General features: G+C 40.6%; 1 protein-coding gene across 5 annotated transcripts in view; it reads left to right on the forward strand.

Moving 5' to 3' along the window:
- The first annotated feature begins 330 nt into the window (after positions 1-330).
- GPATCH2L (G-patch domain containing 2 like) overlaps positions 331-21,083 on the forward strand; it is a 66,781-nt gene continuing 46,028 nt past the window's right edge. For 4 of the 5 annotated variants that reach the window (XM_065941739.1, XM_065941737.1, XM_065941741.1 and 1 more), the window contains exons 1-3: positions 331-406; positions 2,611-3,286; positions 17,932-17,996. In XM_065941739.1, coding sequence (XP_065797811.1) covers positions 2,625-3,286; positions 17,932-17,996 — 727 coding nt within the window. In that variant the 5' untranslated portion in view covers positions 331-406; positions 2,611-2,624. The remainder of the gene's footprint in view (positions 407-2,610; positions 3,287-17,931; positions 17,997-21,083) is intronic. The other variant, XM_065941738.1, reaches the window with a different exon arrangement.

Here is a 21,083-nt window from a genome sequence, read left to right on the forward strand (position 1 = left end):
TCAGCAAGCAAGGACAAGGCCCACGCCCCTCCCTAGGGCCCAATTTCCTGACGTCTCCAAGGCAGACAAGGCCTGCACGGGGTAGGCTCTTCCCCAAGATGGGCATCTCAGCGCCACGGTCCTGTCAACCCCGGTCCTTGGTCTGCCCCCAAAACACCACCGATCCTGACCCCCTCGCCTTCCTTCCGGGTTCTCGTTGCCCCCAGCGTCCCACGGGACGGAAGTGGGCGGGGCTGATGGCAGGAAGCGCCGTGCTGGGGCGGGGCCTCCCGCGCCTCCAAGTTCCTCCTATCCCGCCGCCGCCCCACCCCTCCGGCCCAGACCGGAAATGAGGTCAGAGAGGAAAGCTCGGGCGGGGAGACTCGGCCCCTCAAGCGGCGGCCTTTGGAGGTGGCTGCGGCTGCGGGTGAGGGGGACTGGGCATGAGAGGGTCGGGGTCGCGGGAGTCGGCGCCATCGGGGTTCCGGGCTCTGGGCCGCGGCGCAGCGACCGGGGGCGTCAGGGGGGGCGGCAGAGGCTGGCGGGAGGGGGTGAGGGTGGCGGGCCTTGTTTTTCAGGGCCCATCTACCCCCGAATCCGAGGGGGATGAGGGTTTCGGGCCATCTGCCAGGCGACAGTCATCTTCTCTCTCCTCTCCTTTCTGGCTCTTTTGGGGCTGGCGACAGGGTTTGGTGTCCCGAGCTGTGGTCGCCCTCGTCCTCGGGGGCGGGCCCCTGGCGTGGGGGGAGAGCCCTTGGAAACACATTTTTTTTCCCTCAAAGATGTGGTCATGTTACGACCCCTGGCACGGAGGGAGTTTAGATCGCCAGGGCTTGCATCTTGGCAGTTTCTGCCCTGGAAGAGCTGACTCTCTGCTCCTCGGTCGCCCCAACTGATAAGTTCCCTCCTGTCTTCCCCCAACGTCTCCCCCCGCCCCAACCCGGTCTCCACCTACACGACCCTGCCCTGCCTGCCTCTTTTTTCTTTTTTTTTTTTTTAAACTTTTGCTGGTTTCTGGGCTCTTTCTTTGCGCGACTCGGACAGCCTTGCCTCTCCCCGAGTGCTTGCTTGCCTGGCCCCGGATCCTCTTGGACGGTGCATCCAGGGAGGGTGGGAGTTCCAGGGTTCTTCTGTCACCTGCTGTTCCAATTTTTGCAGTCTTTGAAAGGCTGGCATCCGACTGCACAGGCAAGGCATTCAGCTTCTAGTTGTTTGGTGACTTCGTTCCGTGTTAAAGTTTGTACAGTTTTACCCGAGTTTTTAAAGCAGGATTTCTCAATGAGGAAAATAGACAAGTGTGTCCCTGCTACCTATTTGGTTTTTAGGGATAGTTGTCTCTCTAAACCCCCGTCATGGCATTTTTAAACTACTTACTGCTTAAGTGAGTGTGGCTTTTGACACTTTGAGAAGTTTTGTTTGGTTGGTGGTTTTGCACAAGGTATCGCCATTGCTCCTCCTGCCTTTGAGTTGGTTGACATGGGGATGGCATGAAAATAGGTTTTTAGAAAGTCCTTTGCAAAATGTAAACTGTGTGAACGGAAATACTGTCTGAGAGTGGCACCATAGAGTTTTAAGCTCTAATTACTGTCTTGAAATAGGTTGAACTTGTAACGGCTAGGGGAAAAGTGCTAGTTTAACATGTATTTATTTAGGTGTACGAAGTATGTTATATATTTCCCTTTAAAAAAGGGCATTTTGAAAATTGTTCCTCCTGCTCTCTGCCTCTGGAAGGTTTGCCTCTGAAGTGATCCCTGAAGTATGATGGTTTTGACAATAATGAGTTGAAAAATAGGAAATTTTGGAAAGCTATTATCTAGAAATCTTAGAGACTGCACTCATTGTCATTTCAGCCTCAGGTACATCCTGTTTCTGTGTGATTGTCTGGCACCGAAGCACAGAATTTGGATGATCACTTTATTTTCTGAAGGAGAGTGAGAAGAACTTTAAAGTTGCTAGTTATTCACAAGTTTATGACAAACTCTTTAAAGCTCTTTACTTCATAGCCTCTGGGTGGTAGCTGGAACCAGAGTGAGTGCAAACCGTCTTTTATTTTTTTTCCCCCCGTGCACAGTACGCACCTGGGTCACTACAAATTCTTGGATCACCAAAGCTGCAGGCAGCCCTCTGTAGAGTGTGTCACTAGGTTGTTTTTCTGTTCCTGCCAGAACACTTCTTATGAGGGACCCAAGACTATAGAACAGTCTTTTCATCTGTGGTTTTGAAGTTGAGTGTTTGTCTGTTCCTGTCTAATGAGACATTCTCTAAACCTTTTAGATCTCATCATCAGGTAATTTTGTTGAGCAAGTTTAATTGGGAAAAGGGAGTGATTTATTCCCCTGAGTTTGCTTATTTTTTCTAATAACCCACTTGTCATCTGGTGAGTATTTTGAGTTTTTGTGCTTAAGAACATGATGGCTATAGGCATTTAACAAGGGCCAGACACCTATTTTTAGTGATTTAATGGAGCATGGATGGTAGGAATATAATCTTGTGTGTAGCCAGGTGAACACAGGTTAATTTTCTATAGATGGAGTGGACTCTGCAGTGCCACAATCTATTAAAAAATTATCCTAAAGCAACAGATCCTATTCAGTCTTTCTCTTGTCTTCTTTTCTTCTGAACCTCCTTTAGGTAGATGTGGCCTCATGGATGAGCTGGTTCATGACTTAGCCTCAGCCTTAGAGCAGACATCTGAGCAGAATAAGCTTGGTGAGCTCTGGGAGGAGATGGCTCTGAGCCCGCGGCAGCAGAGGCGGCAACTTCGCAAACGGAGAGGCCGGAAGCGCCGTTCAGACTTCACTCACCTGGCGGAGCATACCTGCTGCTACAGTGAGGCCTCCGAGTCCAGTCTGGATGAGGCTCTCAAGGACTGTCGAGAAATGGCCCCGGTCACCAATTTCAGTGACTCTGATGACACGATGGTAGCCAAACGGCACCCAGCTCTCAACGCCATTGTTAAGAGTAAGCAGCATTCTTGGCATGAATCTGACTCCTTTACTGAAAATGCACCCTGTCGACCGCTCAGGCGCAGGCGGAAGGTGAAGCGAGTGACGTCAGAGGTGGCCGCCAGCCTTCAGCAGAAGCTCAAAGTGTCAGATTGGAGCTACGAGAGAGGCTGCAGGTTCAAGTCGGCCAAGAAGCAGCGTCTGTCCCGCTGGAAGGAGAATACTCCCTGGACCTCATCAGGTCACGGGTTGTGTGAATCAGCAGAAAACAGGACTTTCCTAAGCAAAACGGGAAGGAAAGAAAGGATGGAGTGTGAAGCAGATGAACAAAAACAGGGCTCTGATGAGAACATGTCAGAATGGTGAGATCTCCCTTACTAAGTCAAAAGATTTTCCTGATTAATTTTACCCAGAGCACAAATCCACAGTCTTGATGATTTCAACTTTTTTTCAAACCAGCCTCTGATACACTGACTTTGTAGCTTTCTTTTAACCAGTCAGGTTGTGTTTATCTCTGGCTTCATGATCCTGTTACCCTATATCAAGAAGGCTATATTTTATACCAACACATTTATTTCTGAAAGTTATTTAAAATGTGTATCTCAAACGCATAACCGAGAGTTTTATTTTTAAAACATTTTGCTGCTCTTTATGCCATGCAGTTCATACATACATAACTATTCTTTATGTATAGTTATGCTGAAGCAGGGCCTCAGCAGAGACACGTGTATGTGTGTGTGCGCGTGTGCATGTGTGTGGGAGAGAAAATGCCGGTGCCAGGCATATGGAATTTATAAATGTTCTTGGTAAGCTGCCTTTACCCATTAAGAACCATGGCTTTAGATAGTAATATTTCTGGGCTCTATTTGTGTTCTCTACTACTTACAGTTTAACTGTGAGTTTATTTTAATGACTGACATTCAAGTTGTCGAAACACATGGTAGACTTTGAAAATAACAGTACTGAATCCCATTAGTCTTATACCAGATGTCATTGAGCCAGCAAAATTTGTCTCTGATGGGTGCATGCTTAAAATGTCAGTGTAGTTTTGGGTGACTTTTAAATTTTTTACGTCTCAAATAGGTAGTCTTAGAAACATCGATACTCCCCAGCTTGATGCTTTAATATTGTAATGAATATTAATGTGTGATGTCTGTTTCTCCATGCTGATGCTGTAGGTGTTTTGGGTGAGGCAGTTCTCTGTGATGAGGGATGTCCCATGTTTGGCATCCTATGTAGTTCTCACCAGCCTTCATGGATGCTCCCTCGTAGTGAGTACTCTCAGTTGAGGACCAGTGTATTGCTGTTACTATTGTGGTTTAGTCCCTAAGTTGTGTCCTACTCTTGTGACCCCATGGACTGTAGTCCGCCAGGCTGCTCTGTCCATGGGATTCTCCAGGCGAGAATACTAGAGTGGGTTGCCATTTCCTTCTCCAGAGGATCTTCCCGACCCGGAGTTGAACCCAGGTCTCCTGCATTGCAGGCAGATTCTTTATCGACTGAGCTCTGAGGGAAGCCCTTAACAGTGTTAGTTAGCATTTATTAAGCACTAACTGTGTGCCAGGCCCTGTACTGTTGTGCAGAACATATATTCTTTTTTAATGTTCACAACTCCCCTGTCTGGTAGGGACCGCCGTTTGTATTTTATAGACGAGGAAATAGAGCTTATGAGTGTGGAGATAATTTGCCCAAGGTCATCTAGTAGCAAAACTGGGAATCAAACCTAATTCCATAGCTCATAGGTAACCACTGTGTTTCACTGCTCTTTGAGCTTGCTTTTTCCATGGCACTTTTCTGTCTCAGCTTAACTTTTACAACGGATAGAACAGATGATCTTTCTTAGGGTTTTGCTTCTTCTGACATTTGTCTGAAAAACAAAGGTGTAAATCTTAGGAACTTGAAGGTGAGACTTTGTCAGGAATAGGAAAAGCTGTTCAGGTCTGTATGCCTGTACCTTTCATGGATGGTTTTTAATCTATTTTTAAAATTTTTTCTTACTAACTTGATGTTTGCAAGGCTGTGCAACTAGGTGGGGCTTCCCAGGTGGCTTAGTGGTAACGAACATCCCTGCCAGTGCAGGAGATGCAAGAGACACGGGTTTGATCCCTGGGTCGGGAGGATCCCCTGAAGAAGGGAATGGCAACCTGCTCCAGTACTCTTGCCTAGAAAATCCCATGGACAGAGGAACCTGGTGGGCTACAGTCCATAGGGTTGCAGAAAGTCGGACTTGGTAGGCTTATAATTTGGCTCTCCTGATTTTCCTTCACTGTATATTCTAGGGCCTTTCTACCCAATTTAAATGTATGATTTTGGATTATAAACCCTTTTTTTTTTTTCTCATCATGCTATATTTAATCAGACAAGAAATGCTTAGTTAACTTGTATCCTTTCATAATGGTGAAACTCTCAATTGAGGTGTTCAAGTTTGTTTCAATATCAAGCTTACATACCAAATAATAATCATCTTACTATTAAGAATGACAGTTAAAGAGACAACAACAGCTTTTTGGGATGTTATTTTCAGGTGTATGTATTTCTTCCCCAGAATTTCTTGTTAAACTGTGACTTAATTGTGTGTGTGAGTGACTGTTAACTCTGTCTTCTCTAAGATCACAGCCCAAGTGTGGTTGCAGATACAGAGCCTGTAACTTTGCAGTGAGGCACTTCAGTCTTTCTAGGTCCTTCTTACCCCAGATACATCTGTCACATGTTATAGTCAGATTGTGACAATACATATCTAGTTATCTGCGAGCTTGGGTAAATTGAAGTAGGCAGTAGTTCTTAGGAAATTCTTCTCTTCAAATTGAGACCTGTTCCCACATTGGGGCTCTCTTCCTGGCCCATAACTTCAGAGTTCTTTCAAAGAACAAGAGATTTTTGGTGGACACCAAAATCCTTGTAGCTAAGGGAATGTTGGGTGGAGAAGTAGCAGACACAGAATGAGAAAAATTCTTTAGAGTGTATTTAGGAGTCTTCAACTCACCTTGATTGATGCTGATTCATCTTAGTTACAAGCAGATGTGCTTTGTATTTTTCCCCTCCTAAATATACTCTATGAGGAAGGAAGATGATTCTTTTTTTTGGGGGGGGGGGGCATGCCTTGTGACATGTGGGGTCTTAGTTCATTGAACAGGATCCTGTGTCCCCTGCAGTGAAAGTGCAGAGTCTTAACTACTGGACCACCAGGAAAGTCTCATGGTGATTCTTAGTTATTCTTTGACTGCACATTATGTTCTGCCTGTCAACAGTAAATTGGAACCAAAATCTCTGCCTTAGATTATTAAATGCACCCTATAAACAGGACTAGCATTAGCATATGTTTTAAGTAGGCAGTAATTCATGATTTAGATGTTATACTGTCTTGGTGAGTTGATTCTATCAAAATTTTTCAACCTTTTTTTCTGCGTTGAAAGAAATCCTTTTAAGAATCCTCTTGGTTATTACTCTGTCATAAATCTGCTTGGATGTGCCAGTTTGCATACAGATCAAAGTGTAGAACTTTATATCAGTGTTTTTGAGGGTTGGCAGAATATATGATCCAGTTTGTAAAATTGTTAGGATGAAGTTGCTCATTAAGCTTTACTTTGCCTAGTAAATAGATAGTTCTTTTAAAAAGCATATATTAGGTGTTTTAGGTTTGAAAATCTATGTCTCGATCAGCAAACTTTATTTCTACTTTCCTTAAAATTTATACTTACAAATATAGAGTAGTTTTAACTTTAACCTATAATTCTTTTTGCTTTTCTGTTTCTCTTCTTTCTTCAATTCAATCCCTCAAGAGTTCTGAGGGACTGAAAGTGGTTATGATGTAAAAAGCTCAATTATTATTTTAATATTTTTCCATCCGTGTGTGTTCCATTCTAGAATGGATCAACTCTTTTGTAAAATTACTTTCTACTGATCTTTATTCAAATTGTCTGTACAGTGACTATTAATTAGGTGAGTCATAGCCCAATTTTGCTTTATTCTTCACTAACATCATTCATTTTTTTCCCCTTGAATATAATTTAGCTTCTTTTCTTTTGTAAGTGAATTGGTTTGGTGGTGGCCTGAAGTTGCAGTCAGGAGCCTTCCTAAGGTGATGTATTAGAAGCCAATCTCACAGGAAAGAAAATATTCTCTTCTCTTGGAAGCCAAATGACAGAGATAGAGTGCTAAACCTCCCCCCTCCTGTTCTAGCCCAAGCTGACCTTCTGCGGCCCCTTGGTGCCTCTTGTTTTCTTATTTTTATAGAAAATCAATATCCCTTCTGACACAAATAATAGCTCAGAAGCAAGAATAAATGGTGGAAAGCTGAGATCTCTGTCCATCACCTCTCACTTTAACTCTCCCAAACTCTTTTTAATTATGAGCATGCTTTGCTCCAGGTGTTTGCAACAGTGAAATTGCTAAATGAGGACCATTTTAACCAAAGATTGGGTGATCAATAACACTCTATAGCAGTAGCTTGTTGGATCAATAGCATTCATTATTTCATGGTTAAGGTAAGTAGCCTCCTTTGCAAGTGGAGGTCATTAATCAGGGGTTTACTGGAGCTGTGGAAAAAACTATATGTGGTAGGTTGAGGATGTTCTGTTTTCTATTCTGTAAATAGGGATGCTGACCAAGAGGATATTTACCATTGTTGCCGTTGTACCGTCACATTTGAGAGTATTGCATAGCTGGCACAGTGTGCTTACATAGATTTATTCAAAGCTCTGCTACTATATGCTAAGGAATAACTGGGGGGGAAAAAACAACTTGGGAGGTGGATTTAATGTTACATTATTGTACTTGAAGATCTGTCTCTTAAATGTTATGATTATTCTGTGACTCTAGAGGAAGGAACTAGAATTCATAGATACAAAGTGCAGGGTGTGAAGTGTTGCCTCACTATAAAATATAGCATTCTGAAAATGAAATCTCCATAAAAATTTAGTTGTTTTACCAGGTAGATCACTTCAGGTCTGGGCTTGATGACCACTTATTGAATTATAGAGTTGGAGAGGCTGAACTGAATGATCTGTAAGGTCCTTTGTAACACTGAGATTCTGTAATTGTTTTGTCACAATCTCCTTCACATCATTATAACTTCACATCTTAAAAAGCATCTGATAAGTAACCTCAGCCACCCCCTAAAATATTTATGAAGATGTGAAACATTGCAAAGTCACATTGCCAGAGACCAGGACTTAAAGCTGACTTATTGCCAAGATTTTGTCAAACTCCAAGGCTGATAGAAATGCTCTGGAGAGTGCAGTAGGAAGCCCATAGCAGTGCTGAGCACACCCTGACTGTCAGTACTGAGGCCCTGCATTCTTTCCGTATAGTCTACCCTTGGTTCAGAAAGGCAGGATCCGGTTCAGTCAGGAAATTGGGCTGCTGTAGTTTTAACCAGAGTGTTGTTGCACCCTTAACTTCCCAATCAGTATCCTTGACTTTCTGTTTGGAGGCTATAACTCCCAGAATGTACTTGGATAGGGAATCATAGTGTTTTCTGTGTGTATATTTATGTTTGGGAGTAGGAGGCAGTCATAGCATACTGAGGCCTGGGAAATAAGTCTCCAAGAGTAGTTTACTGTTGGCGTAGACAGAGAAGGAAAAAGCACTCCTATTAGTAGTGCATTCTGGAGACTGTAGTATTTTATATACCTTCATTTATTGCAGACTCCTGGAATGGGGTCAGAATCAGGCAGTGAGGATCAGAAGAAGATCCCATCTCAATCTCCCACATAGCTGTATGAGATAAAAATCTATGGGTGAATTAGGCCAGGGGCTCTGCCTATCTTCCTAACTTGTTATAGATATGAAAAGAGCGTGTTACCTGTATCCAAGGGAGTAGAGAATGGGACCAGGAGTAATTTAGCTACCCCTTCTGTTGGCAGATACCAAATTCTAGGTCAACCAGTTCTCAGCAAGAGGCTTTTGAGCAAGTTCTGCAGAATAAGGCGGAGGGCACATCCTCCTGAGTGTTCAGAGGAAGAACACACACATCTTTGAAAATGCCAGCCAGTGAAAACCGGAAGAACATTTTAGAAAATCTTCATACGGATGCAAGGAAGTATAATCACTTTGAAACAGGACCAATAAGTCATAAGGACAGAAAGATAGCTGTTTGACAACCCAGCAGTATGGGAGGAAAGAGTGTAGGGAGATTTGAAATGTAATGTTAAAATGAAGGACAATTCATTCTGCAGAAAATTGAGTTGATGATGTGGAAAACTTTGGAAGCCCTCCCAAAATGCACAGAGGAGATAAAAATGAGAGAGAAGGTGATAGATCTGGAGCACAGGAATGGAGGCCCAGTCTGCAGGTACGTGAATACTCCCAAGGAAGAAACCAAAGCATTGGGATAGAAGAATGATTTAAAAAATCTAACTGAAGAGAGAACGTGTTCCCGGGTTGAACAAATTAAGCGTATAGATTAAAAGGGAAAGCTGATGAAAAGAGACCTTTACCAAGTCATATCCTAGCAACATTTTTGCATTCTGCATTGGTGGTGGGAGTGGAACAGTTACAAAGAGTCTTTAAAGGCATGAAAATAAGGTTGGTGTCCATCCCTAGAGTACTATACTCCAGAGGCTAATAGACTTGCCTGTAGAATTTTGAGGGGGGACAGGTTGCACCCCTCCTCCTCTCCCCTCCCTACCCTGAATTTTATGTATAGCTCAGATAGCTGGGAAGACGCCAGAAAGATTCTCAGGTAGTCAAGTCTCAAAATACACGCTTTTTAAAAACTTACTTTGAATAGGCATCTTGTCTTACTGAGGATGAATCTGTTAACAGCCGTAAAAGGAGGGGGTGGACTTCTCTAAGTCACTGCCACAGCTCAGTAACAAAATCCTGACAGAGATCATTAGCTCCACGAAGTATACCTGATTGCAGTGGCCATGTTAATTGACCTGTGAAACTGGAGAGGTTGCTGCCTTCTTTCATGGGTGCCATCTGAAGAAACTGAAAAAATAACCTCCTTCATTACATATTCTCATAACTTACTGTGGGAATAATTTTGCAGTTGGTGGGAGATACTTCTCTGAAAAATCTGTCCCTCATTCATGTTTGCTTTCATAATTAGAAGTCTGATTACATATGATTACAAATATACCACTTTAGTTTAGGAAAAAGAAGGAAAAAAAATCCAGGAGAGGTGTTTCAGGTGATAGGTCTGGGAGTGACCTTTCTGTTTTTGTAAATTCTAAGACAATTAAATTTTTTTAATGTGTTTATTATTATTTAATAAAAATTAAAATGGAACCCCTTATTTTTTAGCCTGATACTATAAGCCATTAACTCCGTCCGCTTATTTCTTTTAAAATTAGTTGTAAAAGATACATCTTACTTAAGCTACTTGGTTAATAATCTTAAATGGGTGAGAATCCCAGGTGGTAAAGTTACTGATACAACTTCTGAGTATAACTGATAGCACAAATTCTGTACCTCCTTACTGTAATGGTGACAGGTATAAAGTACTCCCATTCAGGTCTCAATATGTAGTTTTCTATGGTCAGGAATTTGATAGAATTAGTAAGCTCTCAAGTCAGAGGCTTCCCTTGTGGGTCAGATGGTAAAGAATCTGCCTGCAGTGCGGGAGACCTGGGTTCAATCCCTGGGTTGGGAAGATCTCCTGGAGGAGGGCATGGCAGCCCACTCCAGTACTCTTGCCTGGAGAATCCCCATGGACAGAGGAGCCTGGCGGGCTGCAGTCCATGGGGTCACAGAGTCGGACACAACTGAGTGACTAAACACTGCACAGGTCAGAGAACAAGCTCTTAGTTGTGGGAATTCAGAGAGATTCGACTTCTTGAAGTTAGAAGCTTCTCATTAGGGCTAGAAGGCAAGGAGAATTCATAAAGATGCTGTATTTATTGCTACGGAAAATGTTGCCCTAAAACTTAGGAGCTTTATAAAACATTGGCTTCAAGTTCAGTTCCTGAAGTCAGGAATCTAGGAGCAGTTTGGCTGTGCGATTCTGGTTCAGAATCTCTCTTTTGCAGTCTCACGGTCGGTAAGGGCTCTCGTTGTCTCAGGGGTCAACTGGGGCTGAGGAATCCACTTCCACGCTCGCTCACAGGGCTCTTGGTAGATCTCATTTCCTTATAGCCTGCTGGATTGAGGGTCTCAATTCCTTTCCATGGGCCCCTCTTATAGGACTGTTAGCATCCTTGAGAAATTGTCATTGACCTCCCATAGAGCCAATGGTCTGACAGGAGAGAGGGAGAGAGCAGGCTCTCCCTTAAGTACCCAAATCTCAGACTTGAACATACCATTACATCTGCCTGTGCTGTTGGTTACACAGGCCAACCAGGGTGTGAAATACCAGAAGGCTGGCGTCATCGGGAGTCACACGGGAGTCTGGTTACCACAGGTGGCTACTGGTCTTCTGAAAATTTTTTGTTACTTAGCGTGAAGCTAAATTCAGGAATAATATTCTCAGAGTAATTATTTCCCCAGAACAAACTAAGAGAATGTTTTTACTTTGATTTCAAAGAAAGGACATTCAGGAACTATAAAGGCAAGCAAGATGTAGATTCCTGAGAATGTATTGTTGTATTTTAAGTATACTGAAAATGGATGTTTATATTTTAAATTTTAAGATGTAGCACGAAAGGAGAGAAGATCTTTTCTGGAGTGAGTTTGTAAATCATTTTGATGCTATTCAGCATGTATGATGTATTTTTAGCTTATAAGCTGTAGTCATCAAAATACAGCTAGAATTTCAGCTGTGTCTGAATGTTCTAAGTAGTGAAAAGCAAAGAGTAAACTCTTTCCCTAGTTCAGTCAGTCTGTTTGCGTTTTCACGTAAATGAAAATGAGAAGTGCTGAAATTCATAATTACGTTCTGAGTAAACCTGAATTGACTTTCAGTAAGTGAGATGATTGCATCACCTGTGTTTTAGTGGCCATTCAGTGAGTACCTGGGCTGTGGAGATATACTACCCAGCTTCTGATGCTTGTTGTGCAGTGTGGGACAAGTTGCTTAATCGTTCTAAGCCACATTCCTTCATCTATAATATGAGGTTGACATAGTTATCTCATAGACCTTTAGGGTAAAAGAAATGAAATAATGAATATAAAACAGTACTTTGTTGGGTCTATAGTAAAACGCAGTAAATGATGTTATTGGTGTCAATAGGTAATGGTAGCCTTTTTTTAAATAATTAAATTTATTTATTTTTAGTTGAAGGATAATTGCTTTACAATATTGTGTTGGTTTCTGCCAAACATCAACATGAATCAGCCATAGGTATCTATGTCCCCTCCCTCTTGAAGCTCCCTACCACATCCCTCCCCAACCCACCCCTCTAGGTTGTTACAGAGCCCTGGTTTGAGTTCCCTGAGTCATACAGAACAGTAGCTTTCTGTATTAGTAGTTTTTCTAGTAATTCAAGGGCCGAACCCCTTCTTGGGACCCTTGTCTAATATCTCCTGAGAGCAGTGTCTGCCTCTCTTGGGTGAAACCCAGTGTGGGAAAAATGCTAGGTTTCGTAGGTCACATATTAATTTTCCATTCAAAGTGAAAATAGATTTGAGTCCTACAGAATTTTTAGATTGAGGTATAATTGAAAGTCCCATTGAATTTAGATGATTATTTTAATAAGAATGCCAATGAGGAGAGTACTGCTATTAGCCTCTAAAATAATATTATTTGGAAACATACAAAAATTACGACCCTAGAAGTAACCTTTGAGTCTTTCATCCTTTGCCTTTGTATAATAGCTCTAGACTCCACAGATACATCCTAGACTCCATACGTGATAACGTACGTGATACGTTATGTGTTCTCATATCACATCCTCAGAACAATCCATCCGCATTTTAACGTGCGTGGAAGTAGGATTAGAGAGGTGCAGTGGCATGACACAAAAGCTGTACAAGGGGAGGTGACAGAGCTGATCTGAATGAGTTCATTTCATTTACGCAACACTTACTGAGTGCCTGTTGTATGCCAGGTGCTACATTAGGCATCGGGGACATTGAGGTGAGCGACGTATTTCCTTCTTTCCCAGCCTGGATCTTTCTCTTCCATGGCTGTAGGATATTCTTTCTGTCTGGGCTAAGCTGGGAAGGGTGACCTATGCAACTCGTAAGGAGTTTCAGTTCTTCAGACCAGTTAGCCTGAAGGTCCAGCTACCTGCTCATGGTGGGATCTGCTAGACCTCAGACTGAGGCCCTGACTCAGTCCTGGCGACAGAATGACATTGTTTCTTCTATACGATGTTGACCTCTGCCCCTCCTCTGAAGTGCTTTCCCTCCTTAACTGTGATGTCCCACTCCCTTCATCCCTCCACTTTATTCATCACTCTAGATGAGGGTTCTCACCTTTGATGCTGCCAACAGTTTTGGGCTGGATGATTCTCTGTTGTAGGGGCTGTCTTGTGCATTGTAGGATGTTAGTGGCATCCCTGGCCTCTGCTTGCTAATTGCCAATAGAATACTAGCTCCCTCTACCTGCCTCCAAGTCCTGACAGAAAAACCTTTCCCAGATATTGCCAAGTGACCCCAAGGGCTGGGGTGGGGCAGGAAGATAGGAGAAGGGGAACAAAATTACCTCTAGTTGAGAACCACTGCTCTCGATGTTTCTGGTACTGAGATGGAGTTTTTTACTTCATTGACTCTGCTTTTACCAACAAGCATGACTTTCAAATTAGAATACTCAGTAAGACCAAAACATTGATTTATTCTATAGAATAAAAATATTATGATTTAAAAATGGAGAGTTTTTCCTAATTTGAAAACCATATGTTTTAAAATTGTTCTTGAAAAGGACAGGCAATTCATTTTCAGAACTTGGAAAGAAGAGCAGTTCAGATGAAAGCTTTTAAAAATTTGCACCAAAATTTACAATGTTTAGCTAACTCTACCCTGGAATTAACTATTTAAGTGGATGAAAAATATCAATAGTATTTTATTAGGCTTGATTCCTATAATAGTCTATCCCTCTGAAAATGGATGCCATGCCCAGTCATCTGGTTTACCCAGAGTGCCTTGAATTACCAAGATGCTTGGTTAAGTTTAGGCGGACATATGCGTGACAAGACAGGAAAACCAAAATGTTAATTGCAATACCGAGGTGATAGAGTGTGAGCGGTAAGTTCTTTCAGTTTTTTTGTTTGTTTGGACATCTTCATAATAAAATGTTGAGAGAGGAAAACCTTTGGAACTGCTGGTTAGGTTGACTTTCTTTACATTTATGTATTTCAGTTGGATATGGTTCAATCTTTTTTCTAACAATATTGTAAAAAGTAGGTAATATTAATACAATTAACTGGTCATCCAAAAATCTAGGCTTTATTTATTTATTTATTTATTTGGTCTTATCTTAAATAGCGACTATGCTGTTAAATTTTGGAACTTTTTTGTTTTCACTAAAAACCAGGGAAGTGTGATGTATTACTACTATTTTTACTCACATATGAATATTTTTGAGGTATTTTCTGGCTTCTAAAATGGGGTGATTTTCTCAGTATTATAAGGTTAAATTCTGAACTTGCACCATCCCTCATTGAAGAATTTTCTTCATTGGAAAGCACTCTTTACGTGTTTTCACAGTCTTCTCCCACGGACTAGACCAAGTGTTTTTTTTTTTTTTTTTTTTTAAATACATGCATTTAAATCGTAGTTGGCCTGCTTCCTTGTTAGTTTTAGTGCTGGTTATAGCAGGGTCTGGTATAAAGTAAAACTTAATAAATGCTTACTAAGTGAATGAGTGAAAATTTAGGGGAAATAGTGGGGAAAATCCTTCCTCCTCTTTTTCCTGTTAGAGACTTTTTATTGCCCCAATTTACAATAGAATATTTTTGAATGATGTATTGTAGGATTGATACATTTCTGCCCCAAAATATTTTCGAAATATTCAATGAAGACTTTTATATGCAAACTCTCTACGGATTAGAATCATGTGAGACAAGGAGTACAGAACAGCTCCCCAGGCAAAGGCAGGAGGCCTGGTGCCTGTAGGAGTTGCTGTCATTTTAGGAAAAGAAGATTTCACTACCTGCCATCTTTGTGGGCTTTGTCTTGTTACTTTTTCTGATGATTAATCAAGGTTGAGTTTCTGTCTTACTGGCTAAGCTTCAGAGAACTATAGTGAAGTGGATACTAGAGGTAGGATCTCATTTTCTTTTTCTTATAAAAATGAGGAACAGAGCTATTTTCCTTGCCTAGTAAAATTGCCCATATCAAAAAAAAGGTGTAAGCTCGTCAAGATTTTGTAATAGGAAAAATGTGTAGTAGTCTACCATCTTTTAACTTTTTGACCTTGTGATCTATAAAGGTACTAAAAGACAGTTGTTTTTATTGGAAGATAAGTGCTTATTTTTAACAGAATATTAAACATTCTGTTTAATTAACTGAATTAACATTTTACAGTTGACTGAATCATTATTAAAATCCTACTAATCTGATTATTTTTTTTAATGGTAATCTCTGATTCAGAAGTGAATCAAGGCCACAGGACTTTGGCCTATAAATTGGAAAAGGAAAAATTTGCTTCTGTTTCATAGCTAGCCCTACATTTTTGTATGCTGTATCATAGTGTTTATGTGCAGATAATGCCATGAAGTTCTGTTTTTTTGTCCTCAGTAAATTATGCAATTAGATTTTCACCATGCAGGTTCTTTTGGGGACATAGATAGAATTAGCAGACGCTATCAGATGAAACAGTCATTTCCAGATATTGGTGGAATGATGATACTTCTATGTAATAAGTGTTCTGTAAGGCACACATTATTTTCTCAATGAAGAAAATACATATCTCCCTTGAACACAGTCTTAAAATCCTAGGGATATTTCTGTGACATCATTGCTGTTATTCTAACTATATATAGAAAACTTACAGACAAGTTTAGTTCAGGCTCTTTCAAGAACAGTGAGTCTCCTTAAATACTGTTGACAGAAATAGAAAATATACAGGGACAGGAAGGTTTTAGGTTACCCATACCTTCCTGGATCCAGCAGATCATTCCCTTTATTTAGAGTCAGAGGAGATAATGGAATCCGTGCAAAAAAGGATGAAAGAAACATGGTATCTTGTAGTGCTTACAGGTGGCTGGAAATAAATGGGGGCAGAATCCACAGACTTTGTAAAAAGGCCATAGTTTTAATTTCTTAATTGGAAATATTCAAATAGAGGAGCCCATAGACATTGCAGGGTAGAACTTGTAACACTCATAGAGCAGGAAGCAGCAAATTTCCTCTGTAAAAAGCCAGTTAGCCAATATTTGGGGGCTTCGTGGGTAATATATGTTCTCTATTGCAGCTCCTCAGCTCTGCAGTTGTAGTGTGAAAGAAGCCAGAATCAATGAATGAACAAAACTGTATTGGAACTTTTATTCCAATAAAACTTCATTTATGGACACTGAAATTTGAATTTTGTGTCATGTCTCTATGTCACAAAATAGTCTCCATTTGATCTTCCCCTAACCCGGTGATTTAAAACTATAAAAACCATTCTTAGTTCACAGCCTATACAAAAATAGTTGACAGACTGTTGTTTGATGACCCTTACATCTCAGTGATATGCTAACCAAGAATGCATATAACACAATGGTGGAGTAGAATATTTGTTTTATGGTCTGATGTGCTTTTTAAGCCCTCCTTAACATCTAGAGGAGCTGAAAAATAAACAAAATATGCTTTACCTTTGAGGTAAGATGATAGTAATAAAGTAGTTGATATGAGAGAATGTGTAGTAAGATTGAGTGGAGTTAGAGTATACCACTAATACTCTCAGGAACTTGCTCAAAACAAAAACAGCACCATCAAGTTAGCAGGCACCATTCCTTAAACTCAGAAGTAGGAAGAATGCAGTAAGTACCCCGTGAGGATGTCTTCTGGATTTAACTGCAGAGTGCTTTGAAGATTCTAAATCCATCAGAATCCAGTGGTGCTAAGTTTTGTGAGACATTTCTCAGAATGACACTGGAGAATGTTCCCATTTTTAAGTGCAGAGGAAAATGAAAGAAGCTTTAAAGAAATCAGGTATGTTTTATTGGCTCTTACTGCAACAAATTTCTTGGATCTGTTACCCACAGACAAGCTTAAGTGAGGAAGCACTGCTACATAATTTAACTGGCATTTTTAGGATTTAGTGTTGGCAAGACATTTGGAAATGTTGCAAAATACAAAATATTTTCAGAGTTTGGATCCAGAAGTGTAGACTGGGGTTTTGCCAAGCCTGTTCTTTATGCAGCAGGGTGAGGATGCTTCTGTCTTCTAGAGCACGTGAATGAACTTGACTAGCTTGGAAGAAAATATCCCCATCAAGGAAATGGCTAGTATTGTAAAGAATAGAGAAATTTTTCTTGCGCCAGATAAATCGAATTTGATGATTAGGTGGGAGAAACGCAGCATCCAAAGAGGCAGAATCAGTTGTTAGAATTAGCACAGGATGAAGCTGACTTGGACAGCATTCTGTGGCACCAAAGTTTTTATTTTGGTGAATTCACATGGAATTTGTTTTTACATTTTCATTTTTAACCTTATTTTTAAAGTGAATTTTTGTTGTATCTACTTGATATCAAGAGACGTTAAATTTAGAAAATATAATTTTTGTCATACTGATTTTTTTTTTTCCTGATTTTTGTTTGCTGCTTTGTTAACTTGAAACATGCTGGATATCTTTTAAGTTGCATGGCTTCATTTGAAATTGATAGTTGACAATATTTAAAAATAAAATTGGTTGATAAATTTGTGTTGTTTAATATACCAAAGCAGGTTGGAAATGACCTCCATGAGCGTCTATAAATAACTTCTTCTTGGTAAACTAACAAAGTGACTTGTGATCTTTTGAAAGTAGTTTAAAATATAAGTAAAAGTTTTACAATTCTCCTCTTCTTACATTTCTTTTGTTTGGGGGAAAATGAATTTATCCCTATACTTAAATGTGAAATTTATATTTCTGATTGGCTAATGAGTTAGAGTGAAATGAGGGAAACTTGGGATCTTTCGACTTGAAAACCAGAAGATGAATGGACAGTTTCGTTTTGACTGGACCTGATGTGTTCTCTTGTGTTTTACTTTTTTCCAGTGAAACCAGCAGTGTGTGTAGCAGCAGTGACACGGGGCTCTTTACCAACGATGAAGGCCGGCAAGGTAATCATGATCCTAGCTTTGGGACGTTGGTTCAGCGTTTCTGGGAGGATTCGGATGGTTCTAGAAGTGCCTCACTGCGAGTTTGATGGTTGTCTGTGAAAGTGGTTCTCAAACTTTAAGGCATAAAAACCATGTGGGGAACTGTTAAAACTGCAAGTTCCTGAGCTCCTCGGATTGGTCTGGAGTTAGCCCCAGGAGTCTGCATTTTCCGTAAGTACCTGTGGTGATTTTTTTTTTTTATGCAGGTAGTTCAGAATTTGAGGATCATTGATCCAGGGGTGTTATAGTGTCAAGGATGGAACTTTGGAAAGTTGCTTTTTATTAAAACCAAAAAATAACCTTATGTATTACTGGATGGTAAGTTGCTTTTTATTAAAACCAAAGAATAACCACAAGGTTATTTTGTAACATTGTATTACTGGATGGTAAGACAGTCTTGTTTTCACATGGAGAAAATTCACTTTTTTAACCTTACTTATAAATGACCATTTATATAGTTCATGAGGTTCTCATGACAAGTATACTGGGGTGGTTTGCTATTCTCTCCTCCAGTGGATCGCGTTTTGTCAGAACTCTGCTATGACTCATCTGCTATGACTCATTCATCTTGGGTGGCCCTGCACGGCTTGACTCAGCTTCATTGAGTTATGCAAGCCCACTCGCCATGACAAGGCTGTGATCCATGAAGGGGGCATCACTGAAACAATGAATAGGAACTTGGGCAAACTCTGAGAGATGGTGAGGGACAAGGAGGCCTGGCGTGCTGCAGTCCATGGGGTCGCAAAAGAGTTGGACACGACTGGGCGATTAAACAACAACAATAAATGACCATAGTGTTCTGGGTGAATAGATTATAGAAAAGATATTTTTTACTAGAAAAGTAGAAAAGTCTAGTAGAAACTTCCTGTGAGGAAGGCTTGTGTGTGTTAATTATCAGTTCTTTAATTTTTACTATTTAAACAGTAGCTTGATCTTGTACTATATACACTTTGGTGCTATACTAAGTGTGTAACAGTAAGAATTTTATATAGCTCTTTTAGACTGTGGTTTTCTTTTCTTTTTTTTTTTAATCTTTTCCAGAAGTCAGGTATAAGGCAATTTATTTATTTGTTTACATATATTAAGTTTTTAATTCTAAACAGATATCATATGGAAAGTAAACAAAATAGAATAATGAACCTCATGAGCCAGATAGTTTCAACACTTATCAACTTACTGCCGTTATTTCATGTTTCCACCCACACTCCACCCCACATTCCATTTATTATTTTTATCACTTTTTTGAGTTATAATTTATATAAATTGAAATGTGCATATCTTAGCTACATGATTTTGACAAACAAATGAAGTCTTGTAACCTCCCAACTCATAATATAGAACATTGCTATCTGTCCAGGGATTTCTTTTGTGTCCTTTCTTTGTCATTCCCTGCCCTGGCAATTAATGTTCTGATTTTATTTTCCACTTTAGATTACTTTTGCCAGTTGGAGAACTTCATAAATGGAATTACAGAATGTTCATTTCTTTGTGTTTGGCTTCTTCTGCTCATCTAAAGTCTGTAAAATTTATCTGTGATATTTTCATTTATGAGTATTGTTCCCTTTTATTGCTAGTTCAGTTCAGTCGCTCAGTCGTTTCCAGCTTTTTGAGACGCCATGGACTGCAGCACGCCAGGCCTCCCTATCCTCCACTGTCTCCCGGAGTTTGCTCAAATTCACGTCCATTGAGTCAGTGGTGATATTTAACCATCTCATCCTCTGCTGCCCCATTCTCCTTTTTGCCTTCAATCTTTCCCAGCATCAGAGTCTTTTCCAATGAATTGACTGTTCGTATCAGGTGGCCAAAGTATTGGAGCTTCAGCTTCAGCATCAGTTCTTCCAATGAATATTACGGGTTGATTTCCTTTAGGATTAACTGGTTTGAGAATGTAATTTTATAAAGGGTAGACTGTGGTTTTCTTAATCTAAGTGAGTGATTTGTAGATCTCTAAAGTCCCTTCTGAAATCCAGTGATTTTTCTCTGAGGGTTAAGTGATTGAAAGCCAGAAGCACAGTGGCTATATGTCTAGGGTGATCCAGATTGGCTCCTTAGTAACTGAAGGGATCCCAGGACTGTGAGACTTAGGTGCCAAATCCTAATTTTGGAAAGAGACCATGGGGAGGTGTCTCACCCATGCCTCAGAGTTGTGGGCACAAGTGGAGCTGTTGAGTTTCCCACTCTAATGGAGGCTGTTGTGAGTGCATTCCTATCCCTTTCTGGTTCTGAGGGAGCTAGGCGTCATTAGAAACTGTGCATGTATACTCCTGCATAGTCTGTAGGTACGGTTTTGATTCTCTTATTTCATACCAGGAAAGTTTGGTTGTCTTTTCATGAATGAACTGGAACATACTTTCAGAATTACTAATATTAATATTTGCTCTTTTTCTTTGCTTTTACTGTAGTTCATAATGCGTCTCTCAAAGGTTATGATGTGTATACAGAGGTGTAAGAAAGTGTGGAGTTACTACAACAGATTAAGTTTTGGGCCTTTGGAAGGCCTTCCAATGACAAGAAATCCTTGGTGTATTATGGAAGGTCACAGACTATTTTATAGCCCCAGCTTTTCCCTTTGTCTCTGCCTCAACTTCACACATTCTGGTGATAGTTAGATGCTTAGAGTTCTCAGCACAAAGGTCTGTTTCTTCCTGCTTCTGTGTCTTTCCTTTTGTTGGTCTCTCTGCCTGAAATCTCATCTTTCCCTTTCCTTGAATGGCTGGTCGTCCTCCAAGACTGTTCTCAGTTTGCTCCTCCGGGGCATGTTTATGGACTACATCCATGGGTTTTTTGCTCTCAGCTTCTGGTTGGGTTTGGCCATTCAGGAGGCAACAGTGGAAGTGTGTGTGTGTAGGGGGGAGGTGAATGAGATTGGTTGTATCAGTCAAGTTTTTATTATGATAATACTGTTTAACAGTCCCTAGGTTTCAGTGGTTTATTGTTCAGTTGGCCAAACAGTCTGTTCAGGTTTTGCTGTAAGATGCTATGGGAAAACCCGAACAAACTTTGTGGCCAATCCGGTACATTCATTTCTTGCTATGGGGCTGGGGGTTG

This window comes from Muntiacus reevesi, chromosome 7, assembly GCF_963930625.1.
Source record: "Muntiacus reevesi chromosome 7, mMunRee1.1, whole genome shotgun sequence".
Lineage (NCBI taxonomy): Eukaryota > Metazoa > Chordata > Mammalia > Artiodactyla > Cervidae > Muntiacus > Muntiacus reevesi.